The sequence below is a fragment of the Haliotis asinina genome, chromosome 1 (assembly GCF_037392515.1).
Source record: "Haliotis asinina isolate JCU_RB_2024 chromosome 1, JCU_Hal_asi_v2, whole genome shotgun sequence".
Taxonomy (NCBI): domain Eukaryota; kingdom Metazoa; phylum Mollusca; class Gastropoda; order Lepetellida; family Haliotidae; genus Haliotis; species Haliotis asinina.
In genome coordinates, this window is record NC_090280.1 from 59,359,556 (window position 1) to 59,375,761 (window position 16,206).

The 16,206-nt window shown below is 39.7% G+C and overlaps 2 protein-coding genes across 2 annotated transcripts; both read right to left on the bottom strand.

Moving 5' to 3' along the window:
* Positions 1-2,267: 2,267 nt before the first annotated feature.
* LOC137274056 (fucolectin-like) lies at positions 2,268-5,570 on the bottom strand. The gene is made up of 4 exons (XM_067807036.1): positions 5,501-5,570; positions 4,560-4,775; positions 3,037-3,285; positions 2,268-2,533 (listed from the first exon to the last, which is right to left on the bottom strand). Exons 1-4 carry the CDS (start codon positions 5,568-5,570, stop codon positions 2,268-2,270), a joined length of 801 nt encoding a protein of 266 aa, XP_067663137.1.
* A 3,992-nt stretch (positions 5,571-9,562) lies between these two features.
* Positions 9,563-15,237, bottom strand: LOC137274065 (fucolectin-like). The gene is made up of 5 exons (XM_067807048.1): positions 15,207-15,237; positions 12,778-12,792; positions 11,510-11,722; positions 10,310-10,564; positions 9,563-9,813 (listed from the first exon to the last, which is right to left on the bottom strand). The coding sequence occupies exons 1-5, from the start codon at positions 15,235-15,237 to the stop codon at positions 9,563-9,565; spliced, it is 765 nt and encodes a 254-aa protein (XP_067663149.1).
* Between the last annotated feature and the right edge of the window lie 969 nt (positions 15,238-16,206).

Below are 16,206 nucleotides of genomic sequence, written 5' to 3' on the forward strand. Positions count from 1 at the left end.
TGTATTACAAAATGCTTTTGTAGCTTTAAAAACGTGTCTGTTATGTGATATCGACTTTAAAACATTCGACTGTAAGATATTACCTATACTATTGCATGGGTTAGAATGCTTTGAAAGGATATTATTGTATGCATGGGGCACACACATCAAATGAAACACCAAGAAAAAGCAGCGTTAGACTTAGTCAACGTTCATCATGGTCGCCGCGTGCATTTGTTTCACGGTTCCAACTACAGCGCTGACCCCTTTTGTAATACATACCAATAATAGCGACTTAACACACACACACACACACACACGCGCGCGCGTAACCCACGTACTCCTCACACATCACCCCCGCAGAAAAAACACTGTATTATTAATAAGTAACAGTAACACAAAACATCTGGCCAAACCATTAAAGGATCACGAAGAGTGTGGGTTTCTAAGGTACAGTGCAGTGCTCTGAGGAAAAGTTCAGGATTCTAAGGCGCAGTTTAGTGCTCTGATGCTACTTTGCAGGAGACTAAGGTACAATGCAATGCTATGAGCAAGGGTTCATTTGTCCATGGTACAGCGTAGTCACATGATGAAATGTGCAGGATTCTGCGTGCTCTGTAGAGTTCAGGATTCTAAGGTACAGTGAAGTTATCTGAGGAAAAGAGGAGTAGTGCTATGCGGATATTTTGCAGGATTCTTAACACAGTTCTGTGCTCTGGGGAAGAGGCCACGATTCTAAGGTACATTGTAGTGTTCTGAGGAGGAGTACAGGCTTCTCAGTGAAGACAGTGTCTCTATGTAAAGTGATGTTTTCTTAAGCTTTGCAAAGGTTTCACTTTGGAACTCTATTGCTGGTTCCAAGGTATGATGGAGTGTTCGAAGCTAAAGTGATTGTTTCACACACTTGCATGGTTCAAAGATGTGTATAGTTCCGTATATTGAATTGTTCCCACATACTGCAGAGCTTCTAAGTTATAGAATGGATCCCCCATTGAACTGTCGTGTTCTAGAGTATACGAGTATATGTTGAAGTGTTATAGCATAGATGTTAAGTTGTAGCACATATTCAATGTCCTACTGAAGTATTCTGAAGAGTACATACTGTGTTCTAAGGTTTGGTTTATGTTCAGTAGTCTTGTGTAGGAGTCCAAGCTAGGTGTTTAAGTTATAACAAAGGAAGTAAGGTATAGTAAATGCCTTTAATTATAGAGTGTCATAAAGTATTCTCCTCAGCAAGTACAGATTCTAAGATATAATAACAGAACTGAACATATATTGCGAGACCCTACGGTGAGTGTTATTTTGTTGTTGTTTTTTGTATCAGCTTCCTGTTTACACGTGATGAATAAATTCAATCAATTTTAAATACCTGACAGTGTCTGACAACACTGACAGAATTGCTATTTGGAGGACATCAATGAATGTAATCAACAGATCAAACACTGGAAGTTAATAGCAGAGAGTTTCAATTAACATCCTTGTAGGAAGCAGGTGATGAGAAAATATGCGATTCAAAAGAATTTAAGCAATCGATGTGTGACTATCGACAGTTTCAGTAAATGACTTCCGTTAATAAATGTGAACACAGACTGGCTCAGTTACTGATTTACAGTTATCCGCCACCCCTGATACCTCCTAAAAACTTTATCTGGGTTTCAAGTTTCTTATCAGTTATTAAAAGAGACTAACACCTATTTCATTAACGTTTATTGTTCTCTTCCCACAGAGTTTACTCTTGTCATATCTTCCTTCGTATTCTCTTTTCTAATACGGTCCTTTCATGGTGCAAGTGTTCTGGATTCGTGATTGGTTGCAATCAGATTTGATTCTGACATCAGCAACGTTGTGTCAAAGTCATCATTCGCAAAGTCTCGTTAATTTCCGTATGCTTCGGTAAAGCTAGAGCCTCTTCCCCAGCACGATACGCAAAAGTTTCCTCTAGACTAACCACAGTCATGTAATGTCGATCAATGGTGCATCCACCCCGTCGTTGACAACGGACAAGCTAGCCATTAAATGTCTTAAGTGTCATACCGAAAAAAGAATTCTTGTCGATTGAGTCCTTCACTCTCTAATGCTCTAGTTTCTGCTTTTGAGTTAAACCTAAAATACCGAATCTATCCTTCGTTGATCAAGAAACTCATACACACACAACCGCCATATTGGGACTGCCAAGTCCCAAACATCGTCCTGAACATGAGTGAGACCCTAATCTTGGAAAACTCGCACGTAACTGCCGGTATGCACTGCTTTCGGTGTAGGTCCTTACGCGTTCACAGACTGAGCAATCACAGACAATGTCCTCCAGTCTTTCCAGGATTCACACAGGTTTGATACAGATAGAAGTCCCAAGAAGCGTCTAGAACAAGTGTCAGATCTAAATTTTGTACGAGCTCGCAGGCGAGTTCCGGGTTGTACCGGAAGTTGAAGCCGATACAGGTCCTGACACGTTCACAGGTGAGGGCGCATGCAATCGAACTACTAATCTCTGGGCCTTTGGTAATATTGGAGGGACCGTCGTAGCGAAATCCTCGTCTTCGTACAAAAGATGCGCCTGAAATACGATGATACCATGTGAAGGCCAATGTCTAGACAATTCAAAATGTCCTGTTAAACTTGGTAATATGTAATATGTTAGTAAACACAATGCTTTTAAATCTGACTTTTTCTGGATATTAGTCATCAAGTAACAGAGTATGTTTAGCCATATTCTAGCAATGACACGACGGGGGATTCCAGAATGTGTCTTCACATTGTATCCATGTGGTCTATCGAACCGTTGTTGGCGTAACAAGCGAACGTTGTAACCACTAGACCATAAGCGACATAAAGCTAAACTGATTCACTACAACTAACGAGGATATCACTCTGTGCTTAGATTACAGACCACTTCAGCCTGATATATGTCTTAGTTTATGTTTGACGTTTAACGCCACACTCAGCAATATCTCTGCTACATAGCGGCAGTCTCTAAATAATCGAGGTTAGACAAAACAATCCAGTAACATGCACAAACTCATCATTGCGACCTTCCTAGTTTACAACAAGGAAACTTACACAAACTATTGTCATCTGTAAGCCCTCCATACACTTTCACTTCGCAGAATTGCAGCACATCGTTATCACTTAGCTTGGTTGTCTTGGTGAGACGAAGATACCGGCCACTCACTGGTCTTGTACATCTTATGGTCAGTGTAGACCACGTAATGAAGTCCGAGATGAAGTAGCAGAGTTTGGCCGGAGTCAAGGGTTCAAAAGATGGGTCTTCGTCAAAAAGCTCCAGGGACGTATGGTGCAGTCTCTCAGCTAAAACAAGGGTCATATATAAAACGTCATGAAATTGGCGACGGGTGGTGACCTAAGGATTGTCAGGCTCGTTGTCTTGGATAACACATCCAAGTGCACATTCAAGATAGATGTTTATGCTTATGATGTCAATCACTTGTTCATATGGTTCAGACAAGAAAAAATTACAAACTGCAACCGCACAGCAGGAGTATTGTTGCGGTATACATCAAATAAACACAATATACATATTTATACATATACATAATATTATATTTTTCGTCATCGTTTATTAATCATATTCACTAGTCTATTTTGGGTGTTCAAGTCTGTTAGAAACTGATCCGTTTTGAGTGTCTGGGGTGGCATAATCCAAAAGGCACCCCGACACCCGGTGTTGATAAAATGTAATTATGTCCTGTTCCTCCTGCTGTTACAGTCATGGAGACACAACAGGGGCCATCATGGCAAGTCATGATTTCCCGCTAGGGTGGAAACCACCGGCTTCTACTGAGACAGACGCTCTTTGGACTGCACAACCCAGTGGGAACTATCGGCTTCTAAAGAGACAGTCCCTCTTTGGACTACACAACCGAGTGGGAACTATCGGCTTCTACTGAGACAGACCCACTACAGAGTGGAAGCAATGGCGACTGATTTAAAGTCGTCAAAACTCATGTTTCATATGAACCCAGCTTTTTCTAGATTTTTAAATTTGTCGTCAGAGCTTTACATGGATGAGCGAATGAGTGTATCGGCAATGTTTCAGCCATATCGTGACGAGAACAATAAATATTTATATTATAGATCAATACAATAACAAATTAAATGACTAATGGCGAAGAAAACTAAAACAACCAATATATCACAGGCTTGAAACTAGTGACTGAATCTAAATCATTTCAAAAAGAATTGACAATGTAAAATCAGGCTATAGATTGCCAAGATTTACTGAAGATAGCTCACCATACTAAGGGCCATAGGGACTTACAATACATTTGCTTCCTGCATGGACCCTGGCTGGATTTACACCATCCCTTCAGCTGTTAGCAATTTGGACACGTCCAGTCATACATTAAAAGGCACATATGCTACGATTAAAAAGAGCGGAGAGATTGAAACTGATTGGAATGGTTTTGGACGCAGGAGGACACATGACATGACTAATAGAGAGCAGGTACGTATAATGTTAACATACGTATAACGTCTAACGATCGATCCTGTTTCTGTTCACTGTGCACTATCCAAGGACAAAAGTGTCCATTTATTTTCAATATTCTAATCGAGTAACTCACGACAACAATCCTGTCTGGTTGTGATTTCGATCTTCTTCACAATAAAGTTAGCCTGCAAGTCAACCTGCCACCAGGGTTCGCTGTCCCCATACAGAGACGCAAAACAGCTTCTAGAGCCAAAGTGGCCGTTACTGTTTCCATCATTGGCAGTGCTCCCATCAATGTTGCCGTACGATGAACTCTTTGAGGTTGGCCTGTTCAAGGCCAGATTTGTTTCTGTAATAAGTCAGAAGTATTTAACCATAGCAGCTGGATTTCACACCTGGTACCAGTGTGGAAAATCAAACTTGGAGATCGTCAATGTCATTCGTGTAATAGATTTATTTTTCAAATAAATGGACCTCTAACATTGTTGCCATATGGACAATCAAACATAGGGATCTTCAGTGTCGTGTAAGACATTTACATACAAATGCACTAAATAGACCTCAGATATTGTTGCCATGAGTAAAATCAACCACACACTACAAAAATGGCTTGGTTTCCAGAAACCTGGAAACCATCCGTAACCCCAGGGATGTGTTCAGAATAAGATACAGTTCAGAATTCTGTTTCTTGCATGCCAAGAATTTGAGTCCTGTTTATATGTTTGTATATTACAGCAACACTAAGACAGTCTGAATGTGATCAAGAAAAGTTAAACCACTATAGATCATGGGGGTGTAGAGAACCTGCATGTTTTTAAGCAGTATCTACACCATCCCAATAGTTCGCAATTTGATAAATACCAAGAGGTTGATATGAATATGAATATCAAATTATGTCCGTGACTTATATCGGATGTTAAATCTAAACATATATACGTGCCAGACTAATGTTCGCCTTTTAAAACAAATATTCTTGTGTCTAGAAATCAGCGAAATCGATCTAAGGAATATTTTCATAAATGCACCTAACTATCAAATGGTATTTTAAACAAGGATTTCCTTTCTAATTCTCACCTGTTCTCGTAAAACAGAGGAATAACGCCCCAAACAATACGGACACCAGCACTCTGCAGCCTGTATCCATGCTTCCTGTGGTGATATATATGTCTTGCTCAGTCACACTCCGAATCAATACACCCCACTGATATTGATTCCAGAGGCGATCGATACTCCTCGGTACCTCGAGTTGCATCAATGACAAATGTAGTGTTGTTGAAAAGTATCCTGGCTTCGACTTCGTTTAGGCAGCCATCTTTTATATGGAAATTCCAAAACATAGCAGGACTGAAAAGTGGTTGGTAGGGCGGTCATCGTATCAGTGGAAAACTCAGTTTGACAGTTTGACTGCCAGCAGCCATGAGGGACAACATAAAAAAACATATACTTAATAATCTTTTGTGAACATCGTCTCTTCCAAAACTGACGAAAAGTAGCTGAATCCTGTCATAGGGTACTAAAAACCGATGTTTCCTAATGAAATACAAAAGTAATTATTCAAGGTTTGAAGTCATTTTCAACTTGCATGTGTAGTAGAATTGAACACTACATAATAATGGACGGAGCTTCTTCAGTCTTGAATCTCTTGGTATACCTTCTATAGAACCTAGTTCCCATTCGCGAATAGTTGCAATATTACTGATGCGGCTTTGGACACTTCTTGTGAGGTAGTAGAAGTATTTGCCAAAGGACAGTAAGAAGATTTAGTACTTTTCGATTAATATTAATCGAAAGTGGGCATCACTATTTACCTCTGTGTTGTGGTTTTATCGACCTGAGAATGAAATACAACACGTATCTGAGAATTCTTTAATAATCCTCAATCCTCCAATATGTGTGATAGTTTATTTCAGTATGGCACAGCCCTTCATCCATGCTAGTTAAAATAATATAATGTTTCTACGAATACGTATTGTCTTGTCACGATTTGGGGGTCTGAAAGATGTAACCTTTTGTTTTGTTTTGTTTTGTTTTTCTTTTTTTTTTGATTTGGTTTGGTTTGGTTTGGTTTGGTTTGGTTTGGTTGTTGTTGTTGTTTGTTTGTTTGTTTTGGGATGTTTTGTTTTTGTTTTTGTTTGTGTGTTTGTTTGTTGGGGAGGGGGAGTTGGGGATTTGGGTTCGGTTTTTGTTTTTTGTTAAACAGCAATATATCTATTCGCAAGACTTTAAGTATATTAAGAAAAGCAAGACTGATGGATGTCAACTTCTTCATCACCTGAAGAAGGAGCGAGCACACACTCACAATCTTGTTTTTCTTATGCATTCCACTTCTAAATATCCTCCAAAGAAGTTCATTTCTTGTGTGCCCTGCAGTGATGTTGTTGCAATATTGGAAAATCTTGTTTAGAAACTAAACTCACTTATTTGATCCCTCAGTTGCGTTTAAGATAAAGCCAGTGTTACGGAAATATATGAACTAGTTTAAAAACTAAACTCACTCACTTGATCGCACGATTGGTTTTAAACGAAAACTTTTTGTTTTCAAGATATATCAACCGGTGGCCCTAATATTGTTTACAAGAATGAAACGTGATGGAAATCCTGAACAAAGGTACGCACATATAATTGATCATGAAATATCCTTAAAAAGACTAATGTGAGATAGTCTTGCCTTCAAACTATAAAAAACATTTCTTGCAAACATCCACTTTTAATTGAAATCATTGAATTGCATAATGATCTTGATGCTGGCCAATACGACATCATCTTTTGTTGGTTACCCTGCCACGTAGGCATTTCTGGTAACACAATGGCCGTCAAAGCAGCACTCAACATACCTAGCATTAGAACATACATCCGTGATCTGGTGCAGAAGAAGTGGGACACTCAAGTAGGTATAAACAAAATTACATGCAGTAAAACCCTATATTGGTTACACCTACTTGGGTTGTCAGTCCAGATTTGAGGAGGTCATTATGAGACGATGTCGCATTGACCATACGCGGCATACACACGAATACTTGTTAAACGGTGAGGATCCTCCGTTTTGTATCCCTTGTGATGAAAGAATCACAGTCAAGCATGTCTTGCTTGACTGTGTTGAATTATTGCCTCCTGACGGGGTATGTAAGTCCCGAAACATTCGATGTAAATTCAACTTAACAGGCTTTTTAAACATAGTATATTCGCTGTTTTAATTTTGGCTAAATTACTCGTTGGTTGCATACTCGCTTGATCCGTCCCGGCTGCTACATCGAGGAATGAGTGGCCTGGTTAGGGACTCCTAACTAACTCATAGCATTCATGCACTGGCACTCTGGCATTCAAGGAATAACTCAACACAAGGTTCTGTACTCACAGAACTTTATTTGATCCTTCTCTTCATGACAAGCTGACATGGCCGGGACAGGGTAGGGCAAGCTCTTTACTAGATATGACACTGATCGATCGGGACGTAAACGTTCCGCCGACTCTGCAACTACGCGCACTTTTTAGTGCTGACGGTATCTTTCTTGGCCTGCTCCACCCTTGTCACATGACCCTATACAATCCCTCCGATTCGTTAAAAGTTACATCATACCCTGGTCTCATGTGGTACCTCATGACTGGAAATATCCATTAACTCTATTCGGTGAATCAGCATTACTTGCTACTTGACTATATTCTGTTCTGTTGTTTGACGGTTATCCCCTGTTTTCTATCCCTTAATATATTATCCAGTAGTAATAACATTGGTGCTATGATGAACTAACCGCAAATCTCAATAGTGAATTTCTAATACGTTTCTTGTATTCGGATGCAATTTGCACCTTATAGCATTATAAAAAATGCATTATTTGTGTGTTATAAAAGTGTGGTGTGATATACCTTTAACAGTATAACAGGGAGATCTTGCTGAGATTTGCATTAGTCATTATGTATCAGATAATTTTGTTCGATAATTGTAAAAAGACCCTATTGTCCATCACGACATTGACAATGAAAAGTCGAATTCATTAATATTGCATGACAACTGTCCTCAAGACAACTCCGGGCGACGTGTACCCCATTCTTCCTGCAGGTCAGCCAATTCCTTCAGAGCTGTCGTTGGTTGTTGACGGTTACGTATCCGCCATCCAAGCATAACCCAGAAATGTTGACTAGTTCATGCATCAGTAAATAATCGAGTCCGGACAATCCAGTGATCAACAGCATGAGAATCAATATACGCAATTGGGGTACAATGATATGTGTCAATCAAGTCAGTGAGTCCGACCTCTCTATCGAGTTAGTCGCCTCTTACGACAAGCATGGGTCACTGAAGATCAATTTTAACCAGGATTTTCACGGGTTGTCAGATGACGGAGTCAGCATAATCCTTAGTTGATGTCCAAGAACTGCTCGGAATCTAGATCAAGTAAGTCAGGGGATTATATAGATTTTCTTCCAATTCTGTTGGACATTGAGGACTGGCACAGTGGTTAAATATTAGGACCGGACGTCTTTACGTCTTTTAACATCATGTTGACATACCGTGTATATAAACCTCATTCACTCACGGGACAAATTATTTCAGAACTGGTAATATCTACATGGCAAGAAATGTCTTCACAACTTCCGTCTTCCAGCTTGACACAATACATGTGCAGGGCACTACAACACTGACACAGACTAACTCGAAATCCTCTAACTATTTGCATATGTATTCATCGAAGTCCTTTTCATGATATAACTTAGCTTTGCCCAATATACAACATCTTTGGAAACATTAGTATGTTTAAGGAAAACATTTCAAGGCGCATTGAAAGAGTATTTACAGTGACAACACTGGTCTGTGAACCCCGCCATTGGTCAGTAATGAATCCTTCAACAGAAACAGTTCGTCAGATATTGACATGAATAAGTGTTGACATGATAATGAGTCTTTGTAAAAACAAGATTTTCTTCAGTTTTAGTTCACAATTTAGTGCAAACTCAGAAGTAAACATTACAGCAGTTCATGCTAGCTCACATGTCCGCCAATCTCTCAGACTGACAAGGGAAGTAACTTTAACTTTAATGTAATTTGTGCCTTTTGTTGAAACCCACAGAAGAGCACGTAAAATATTCATCTCAGCCTTGACTTACGCTGATTCAGCAAAGCAGACCTTGTTATTAGTGTTATTCGCACACACTGAAGCATCTATGATACACGTAGCTGTCCCAATGAACGTCAGCCTGAAGTGAGGGAGTTATCTCCCCTTGAAGCAGTTCACACACTGTGGCCGGTAGGTGTCTGATGTTGAAGCCCGTGCAGGACTCCGAGCGTTCACATGCAACAGCACATGCTGCGGTATTGTCGATCCCTTCGCTGATGGTCTTCAGTGGAGTTTGACTGGAATGTTGTTGTTTGTATTGGACAAGGGATGCGCCTGGAACAAGAATGAGTGAGTGAATACGAGTTTCTGCTGCTGTGAACTATGTCCCACTCCACACATGGTCCAATTAGAGACTCCAACACGGGTCTCCGTATTAACCATTAGGCTACCCACAAAACCCTGCCCAGAACAAGTACGTTGTTTTTAACCTTAACCCTAAGTATATAGACTGACGAAAGGGTTAGTTTCTTCTATCAACGAATCAAACCATGACGTTGTTCCAGAGAGTGCACAGACGTGGTCAGGCTCGCTGACTTTGTTGACACATGTCATCGTATCCAAGTTGATACATGTTCATCATATCAATCACTGGACTTTCTGGTCTAAAGTCAAATATTTGCTGACCGATGACATGTCTACATATATATAATTTTGATAGAAACATACAACCTCCTTTATACATGAAATGGGGCCTCTTTGAGAAGGAAGGCTCAAAACAGTATGTTTTATATTTGAAGTTTCATAATACGTTTAATTATGTGATACTTACATGAATCGTAATGTGTAGATATTGCCTCTCCGAACACTTGTACGTCGCACATTTGAAGCATGTCGTCAAAATTTAATTTGTTTGTTCCGCTGATCCTGACAAAGCGACCGGTGACGGGTCTTAAGCAGGTTACTGTAACAGTCTCCCCCGGGTGTGACACGCTCCCGGAGTAGAAGTAGCATAATTTGGGGGCAGAGTGTTGGTTGGAAGGTTGTTCTTGGTACACGTCAATCGAGAAATCATGAAGTCTCTCAGCTGCAATTGAAACCGTGACATATTAGACTTGAGATTACTTATGTCTGGTCATGCCCCATGAAGATCCGGATTAGAGGTGATCTTCAGCAACCCATGCTTGTCGTAAGAGGCAACTAACTGGATCGAGTGGTCAGGCTTGCTGACCCGGTTGACACATGTCATCATATCACAGATCGATGTTGATAATGTCAGTCACTGGATTGTTTGGTTGTTACTCGATTATTTACAAATCTCCTTATACCAGAATATTGCTGAGTGCCGAGTTAAACAGCAAAGAAGTGTCACTTTGAGAGCTGTACACAATTGGGGAGTTGAATACGGGTCACAAGCTAGCACATCCGACTGTTCACCAGTGACCATCGTGTCATCCAATCACTTCTATTAATACATTAGGAGCACAGCTACCGTATTAATTATAATACTTTGACGTGAAGTCGAATTACTTCTATTCTACATTTCATGATAGATCTACAACTTATTCTGTATATCTGATAACACTGTAAAAATATTAATGTAAAACATTGTGCCCCTGACGGGTGCGAGCCTAGGTCTGCGGCAAGCCGGGCACACATCGTCGCCGACCCGATGATCATGAAAGCTTCAGCATGAACTGACTTATAACCATGGCGATTCCCATAGCCTTTAAACTTTCAGGAAATATTAAACACTTACATTTTTTTATTGCGTTGACAAGTTGATTTAGCAGTTGATTTCACAACAGACACCTATATCAGTAACTTTTCGTCTGCTATCATTTGTGCTAATTGTTACCGCCGGATCCTGCACTCGTCACTTGCGAGCATGGCTTGCTGAACACCGACGCCATGTTTTCAGGCATTACATTACTACTATGTAATCAAAGGCATAACATGAGTAAATATTGGCTATTACTAATAGCATGATAAGCATTAACTTAGGGATATGAAAGACATTATTCATACACACGGCAACAGTCACTTCTGGCTGTGACCTTGACTTTTGTTACTTTGGCCTTGACCTGTAGGTCCACTTGCCACCAGGGGTCGTTGTCTGTATTTTCAACAGAGAAGCAACTGTTGCTGGCCCAATTTGTGTCAGTATTCCCATCGTTTACCGCTTGTGGTGGATGGCTGTGGTACGAACTTGCACTAGCCGGCTTGTCCAGTGCCAGGTCAGTTTCTTCACAAAATCAAATAAGAACAAACATGTCAGTATCTGAATAGGCTGATGGAATCTATCTCAATGTCAAGTTCGCAGATTTGTTTAACACTTGTCATCTTATCCCAGCTACATAGATCGATGCTCATGATATTAATCACTGGATTGTTTGGTCCAGGCTCGATTTTTTACATTCCGCCGCAATACTGTTGAATGGTGGCTAATAAAACAACCACAAAAAAACAATTTTTTAATCTTCTTTTATCACAACAAAGCGGAAACGAGCATCAGTGCCATAACCAGTCTTGCATAAAGTTACATAAACTCGGAAGCGTGATGAAAAAATCCCAACTATCCAAGGGCATCAACTTAAGGATTCAAGATTTCCAACACGCAAACCTGAGCCAACTCCACCTATAAGCATGTAACGACATAGATATTGGTTGTGGACACTTCCTGGATTCATTCTATTGACAATCGAGAAAGGGAGGTCTCTCTAATGATGGTACATGTGTATTTGACTCGACAGTCGAGCCGTTTAAAGAAGTGTTGTAATGAGTTTTAAATTTAGTTTGATTATATTATCAACATGGAGAAAATGGACAAATTTTTGCAAATATTCTTAACATTATATGTTACTGGAAATTGTAAATGTTACAGACTCCCATACCACGTCAAACCCCAATGTCAAACCTGCCAAGGGTCACATTGGTAATGTGCATCGTTTGACGAGTGTCAAACAAGTCACCCGTTAGTCGTTTGACGAGTGTCAAACAAGTCACCCGTTAGTCGTTTGACGAGTGTCAAACAAGTCACCCGTTAGTCGTTTGAGAAGTGTCAAACAAGTCACCCGTTAGTCGTTTGACGAGTGTCAAACAAGTCACCCGTTAGTCGTCTATTACGACAAGCATGTGCTACTCAAGATCAATCCTGACCCGGATCTTCACAGGTACGATGTAATTCACTGAATTCTCTGGTCTATTACCTACACACCTCTTTCACACGGAGGGAATATTGAGAGTGACGTTAAACAACAACAACAACAACAAAAAAAAAAAAAGAATAATGAATCCTACCTGTTTTAGTTCTATCTACAAGCCACAAAATGGAGTAAGAGATGAACAGCAACATGCCACAGGTCTGAAGCACCAACCGTTGTCCAAGCCAAAGCCAACACGATAAGACAAAACGCAATGAAATGCAACATCAAAACAATTGATCTTCCAAGGTTAATTAAACTCCGCCTCAATAGCATGCTCTTGTTTGTTTGTCATCCCGTATTCTTCTTTGTTTGTCATCCCACAGAGGTTGGTTCATGAAAGTTTCATGTCTTGCACTTAAAATCCTTTCTTGGGGACTTGGAGAGAGTTTTGTTGCTCTTATCTACTGGAAATGAGCAAACTTAGTGTCCTTTCTGCATTGTTTCTTGTTCAGTGCTAAAGAACTCAATTATACGTCGATGGAATTTAAGCATTGAACAATCTAGGCGAGTCGTCTAGATTTTCATTGAGACTAACACTTCTAAAATACACAGAGACATGTGAATTGTTTAAATCAAAGTATTGAAGTGGTTCCAAAGCGCTGCGTATTTAATGACATTCTCGGGAAAAGCTGATACCTTTGTTACTGGAATATTAACTGCGTAACTCACATCTGATGGATTTGAACAAAGCTTGTTGTCAAGCAAAGCTTGTGTAATCTAGATATTGACTTCGCATTTCAGCAATGTCTTAGGCTAAATAAAAGAAGTGAAATGTTTCTCGGACATTGTCGCTTCACTTTTATTTGTGTGCGCAACATTTATTGCCATTTAAAAAAAAATAATTTTGACTTCCCAGCGTCCCGATCATCCATTTCTCCACTATAAGAATGAGTGTCTGTAAGAACGAGTGTGACTGAATCTACACCTTTTTTAATGTCCTAATGCCCTCGTCATTTCTGAAAAATTGTGTCCGAGAAACGTTTATTCTTTTATGCAGCCTTAATTGCATGCTTTCCAGCTAGCATTAATAGTTGATAGCACTCATTATCGTGCCTTTATATGAATAAAGCTAATGCATGTTGCTGTCGCTTACACTGGGTGCGGTGATATTGACATTTGATGATATTATTACTGTTCTGTGTATGTAAACTCAATAATGCGACGTCGTGAACGTTTCTGTGCGAGATTATACTTGATGTGTGTATTCCAGTTCGTATTCGTTCTACAAAACTATTGTTTTATAATGGCCGCATTGAAGCGCTTTCATCTTGAGTGAGTGAGTGAGTTTAGTTCTACGCCTCACTCAGCATATACACTAATTCTGACCCGGACTTTACGTCTGGTGACTTTTGATATCGACAAACAGGTTCTTGATACACGTTATATAAGTAACTCGGAGTGTTTGGAATGCATTTGCTTCTGACCAATCTAGCTGTGTCATACAAACTGTTCGCGCCGATTTAGAGCCTCCATTTTCGTTTTTGGCGGCTTAACAGTGAAAAGAATTAGATTTTACGTAACAGTTATCACTGTTCCTGTTTGCCAACACCACCTGAATATTTGAGAAACAAATCCACCAAAGTGAGTGGTCATCCTCACCATGTTAATCACCAGATTGTCTTGTCCACGTTGGATCATTTACAGAATTCCAACTGTACATTCTCTGTAAAATAGCTGGAATATTGATGAGTGCTGCTTTAATAACAAATACCCAAAGCCTGGAGAGGACCCAGTGAGAGCACAGGGACGGAGAGAGACTTTTTATGAATTAGGAACATTTGACCGGACTTAAGAGATATCAGAATATAACCACAACAGTGATAAAACTGATTATGCCTCTCTCCATATTAAAAAAATCAGCAAACCCAACTGTTTGAACATAAACAGAAAAAAACGAAATTATATAACCTAAACTAACGGACAGAAGAAATGATACCAATCAAATACATTTTATTGTTAATATAGGATATTTATATAGCGCACATATCCACGCAGCTAGTGCTAAATGAAGGCGCTGGTATTTCTTTCCCTAGATCATTGGATGTCAATCTCAAAGGCACATTGTATTATCAATCTCAACTCCCCTAGGCGCCTTGAGTTTATGGTGGTTTTCTCATCTTATTTTTTTATTAATATTTTATTATTATTTATTATTTATTATTATTTATTATTATTTATTATTATTTATTATTATTTATTATTTATTATTTATTTGTTTATTATTTGTTTATTATTTTTTGTTTTCACAGCCGGGTGGACTGGGACACATGGTCACAGAGCTTTGTCCAAGTGTACTGCACGTTGCTGTACCCGTAACTAGGTGTTCACACGCATTCATGTGGCCACCATCTGGTCATATACTAACAGATTCGTGGGTGCTTTTACGTGTACAGGGCTGTGTACTGTACACTAGGGTTTGTGACAACACAGAAAAAGGTCTGCACACAAAGTTGACTCCAAGGCTTTCACTCCCGGTCACGGGGGTGCTCGATCCTGACAACTTAACCTGGGTGAATCACTAACCTGGCTCTTTAGAAATGCCCCTCAAGTACATGTTGTCCATACGCCGGTTATTAAAATTCACCTTCCTGTTTCACAACATCCCTTTGTCGTTTTGTAATATCAGTTATTTCGACTTGGTATCGTTTCTGTGCCTATTATATGTTACAAAAAGCTGGTTTGAATATCTAGTTGTGGTGAATCAGAGTAAAATATTCAGTGTTACCATAGTTACCATGTAGAGGATGAGTGACACTGACCGCTGATATGCTATGATGAAGTGATGTTTAGAAAAGGGAGAATCATCTACTCATAGTTTGGAGACAACAAATAACTATAAAGTGCTGGACACGATAACATAATAACAGAATTAATTCAATCCATTCTTGAGACAAGTATTGTTAGCAAGGGTCCCGTTTCACAAACCTTTCGTAAGCCCAAGATCTAAAGCTTAAGCGGTACGAATACTACGACAAAGGGCACGAGATCTCAGGCTTACGAGAGTTTTGTGAAACGGGCCCCTGGAGTATTTCAGCGTTAAAAACAAGCAACGAATAATCTGCATGACCGACCCACGGATCGGTCCTTCGGACAAATCACTTAAAAGAAAATTTCTTCAGATGGAATTTATTTTCAAATGGCTGATTTTTGTCTTTAGGTCATGGCTAACGAAGGACGATTTATCAAGCTGTCAGCGGTTTGGTTGCGATAATAATGAAAATACCAGTCATCCAGATGATGATTCATGAACTATTGATGAAACTGTGGCCAGTAACGACGGTGCATCAGTCTATTTGTTTGAGAAAGAAATTATTTTATCCCAACATCAGAAAGAAACCGAAGCATCCCCTGAAGCGTTCTCACCTTCAGTACTCTCGGGATCGAATAATTTAACACCTAAATTCAGTATCATTTATGCATGACGCTGATCAATGTGTCCACTCCCGCGGAGGATAAGCTGTACTAATTCTTCCGGAGTCATGTGCTTAGTAGCCTCTACTGATGATGGCGATAGTGAAGGTGT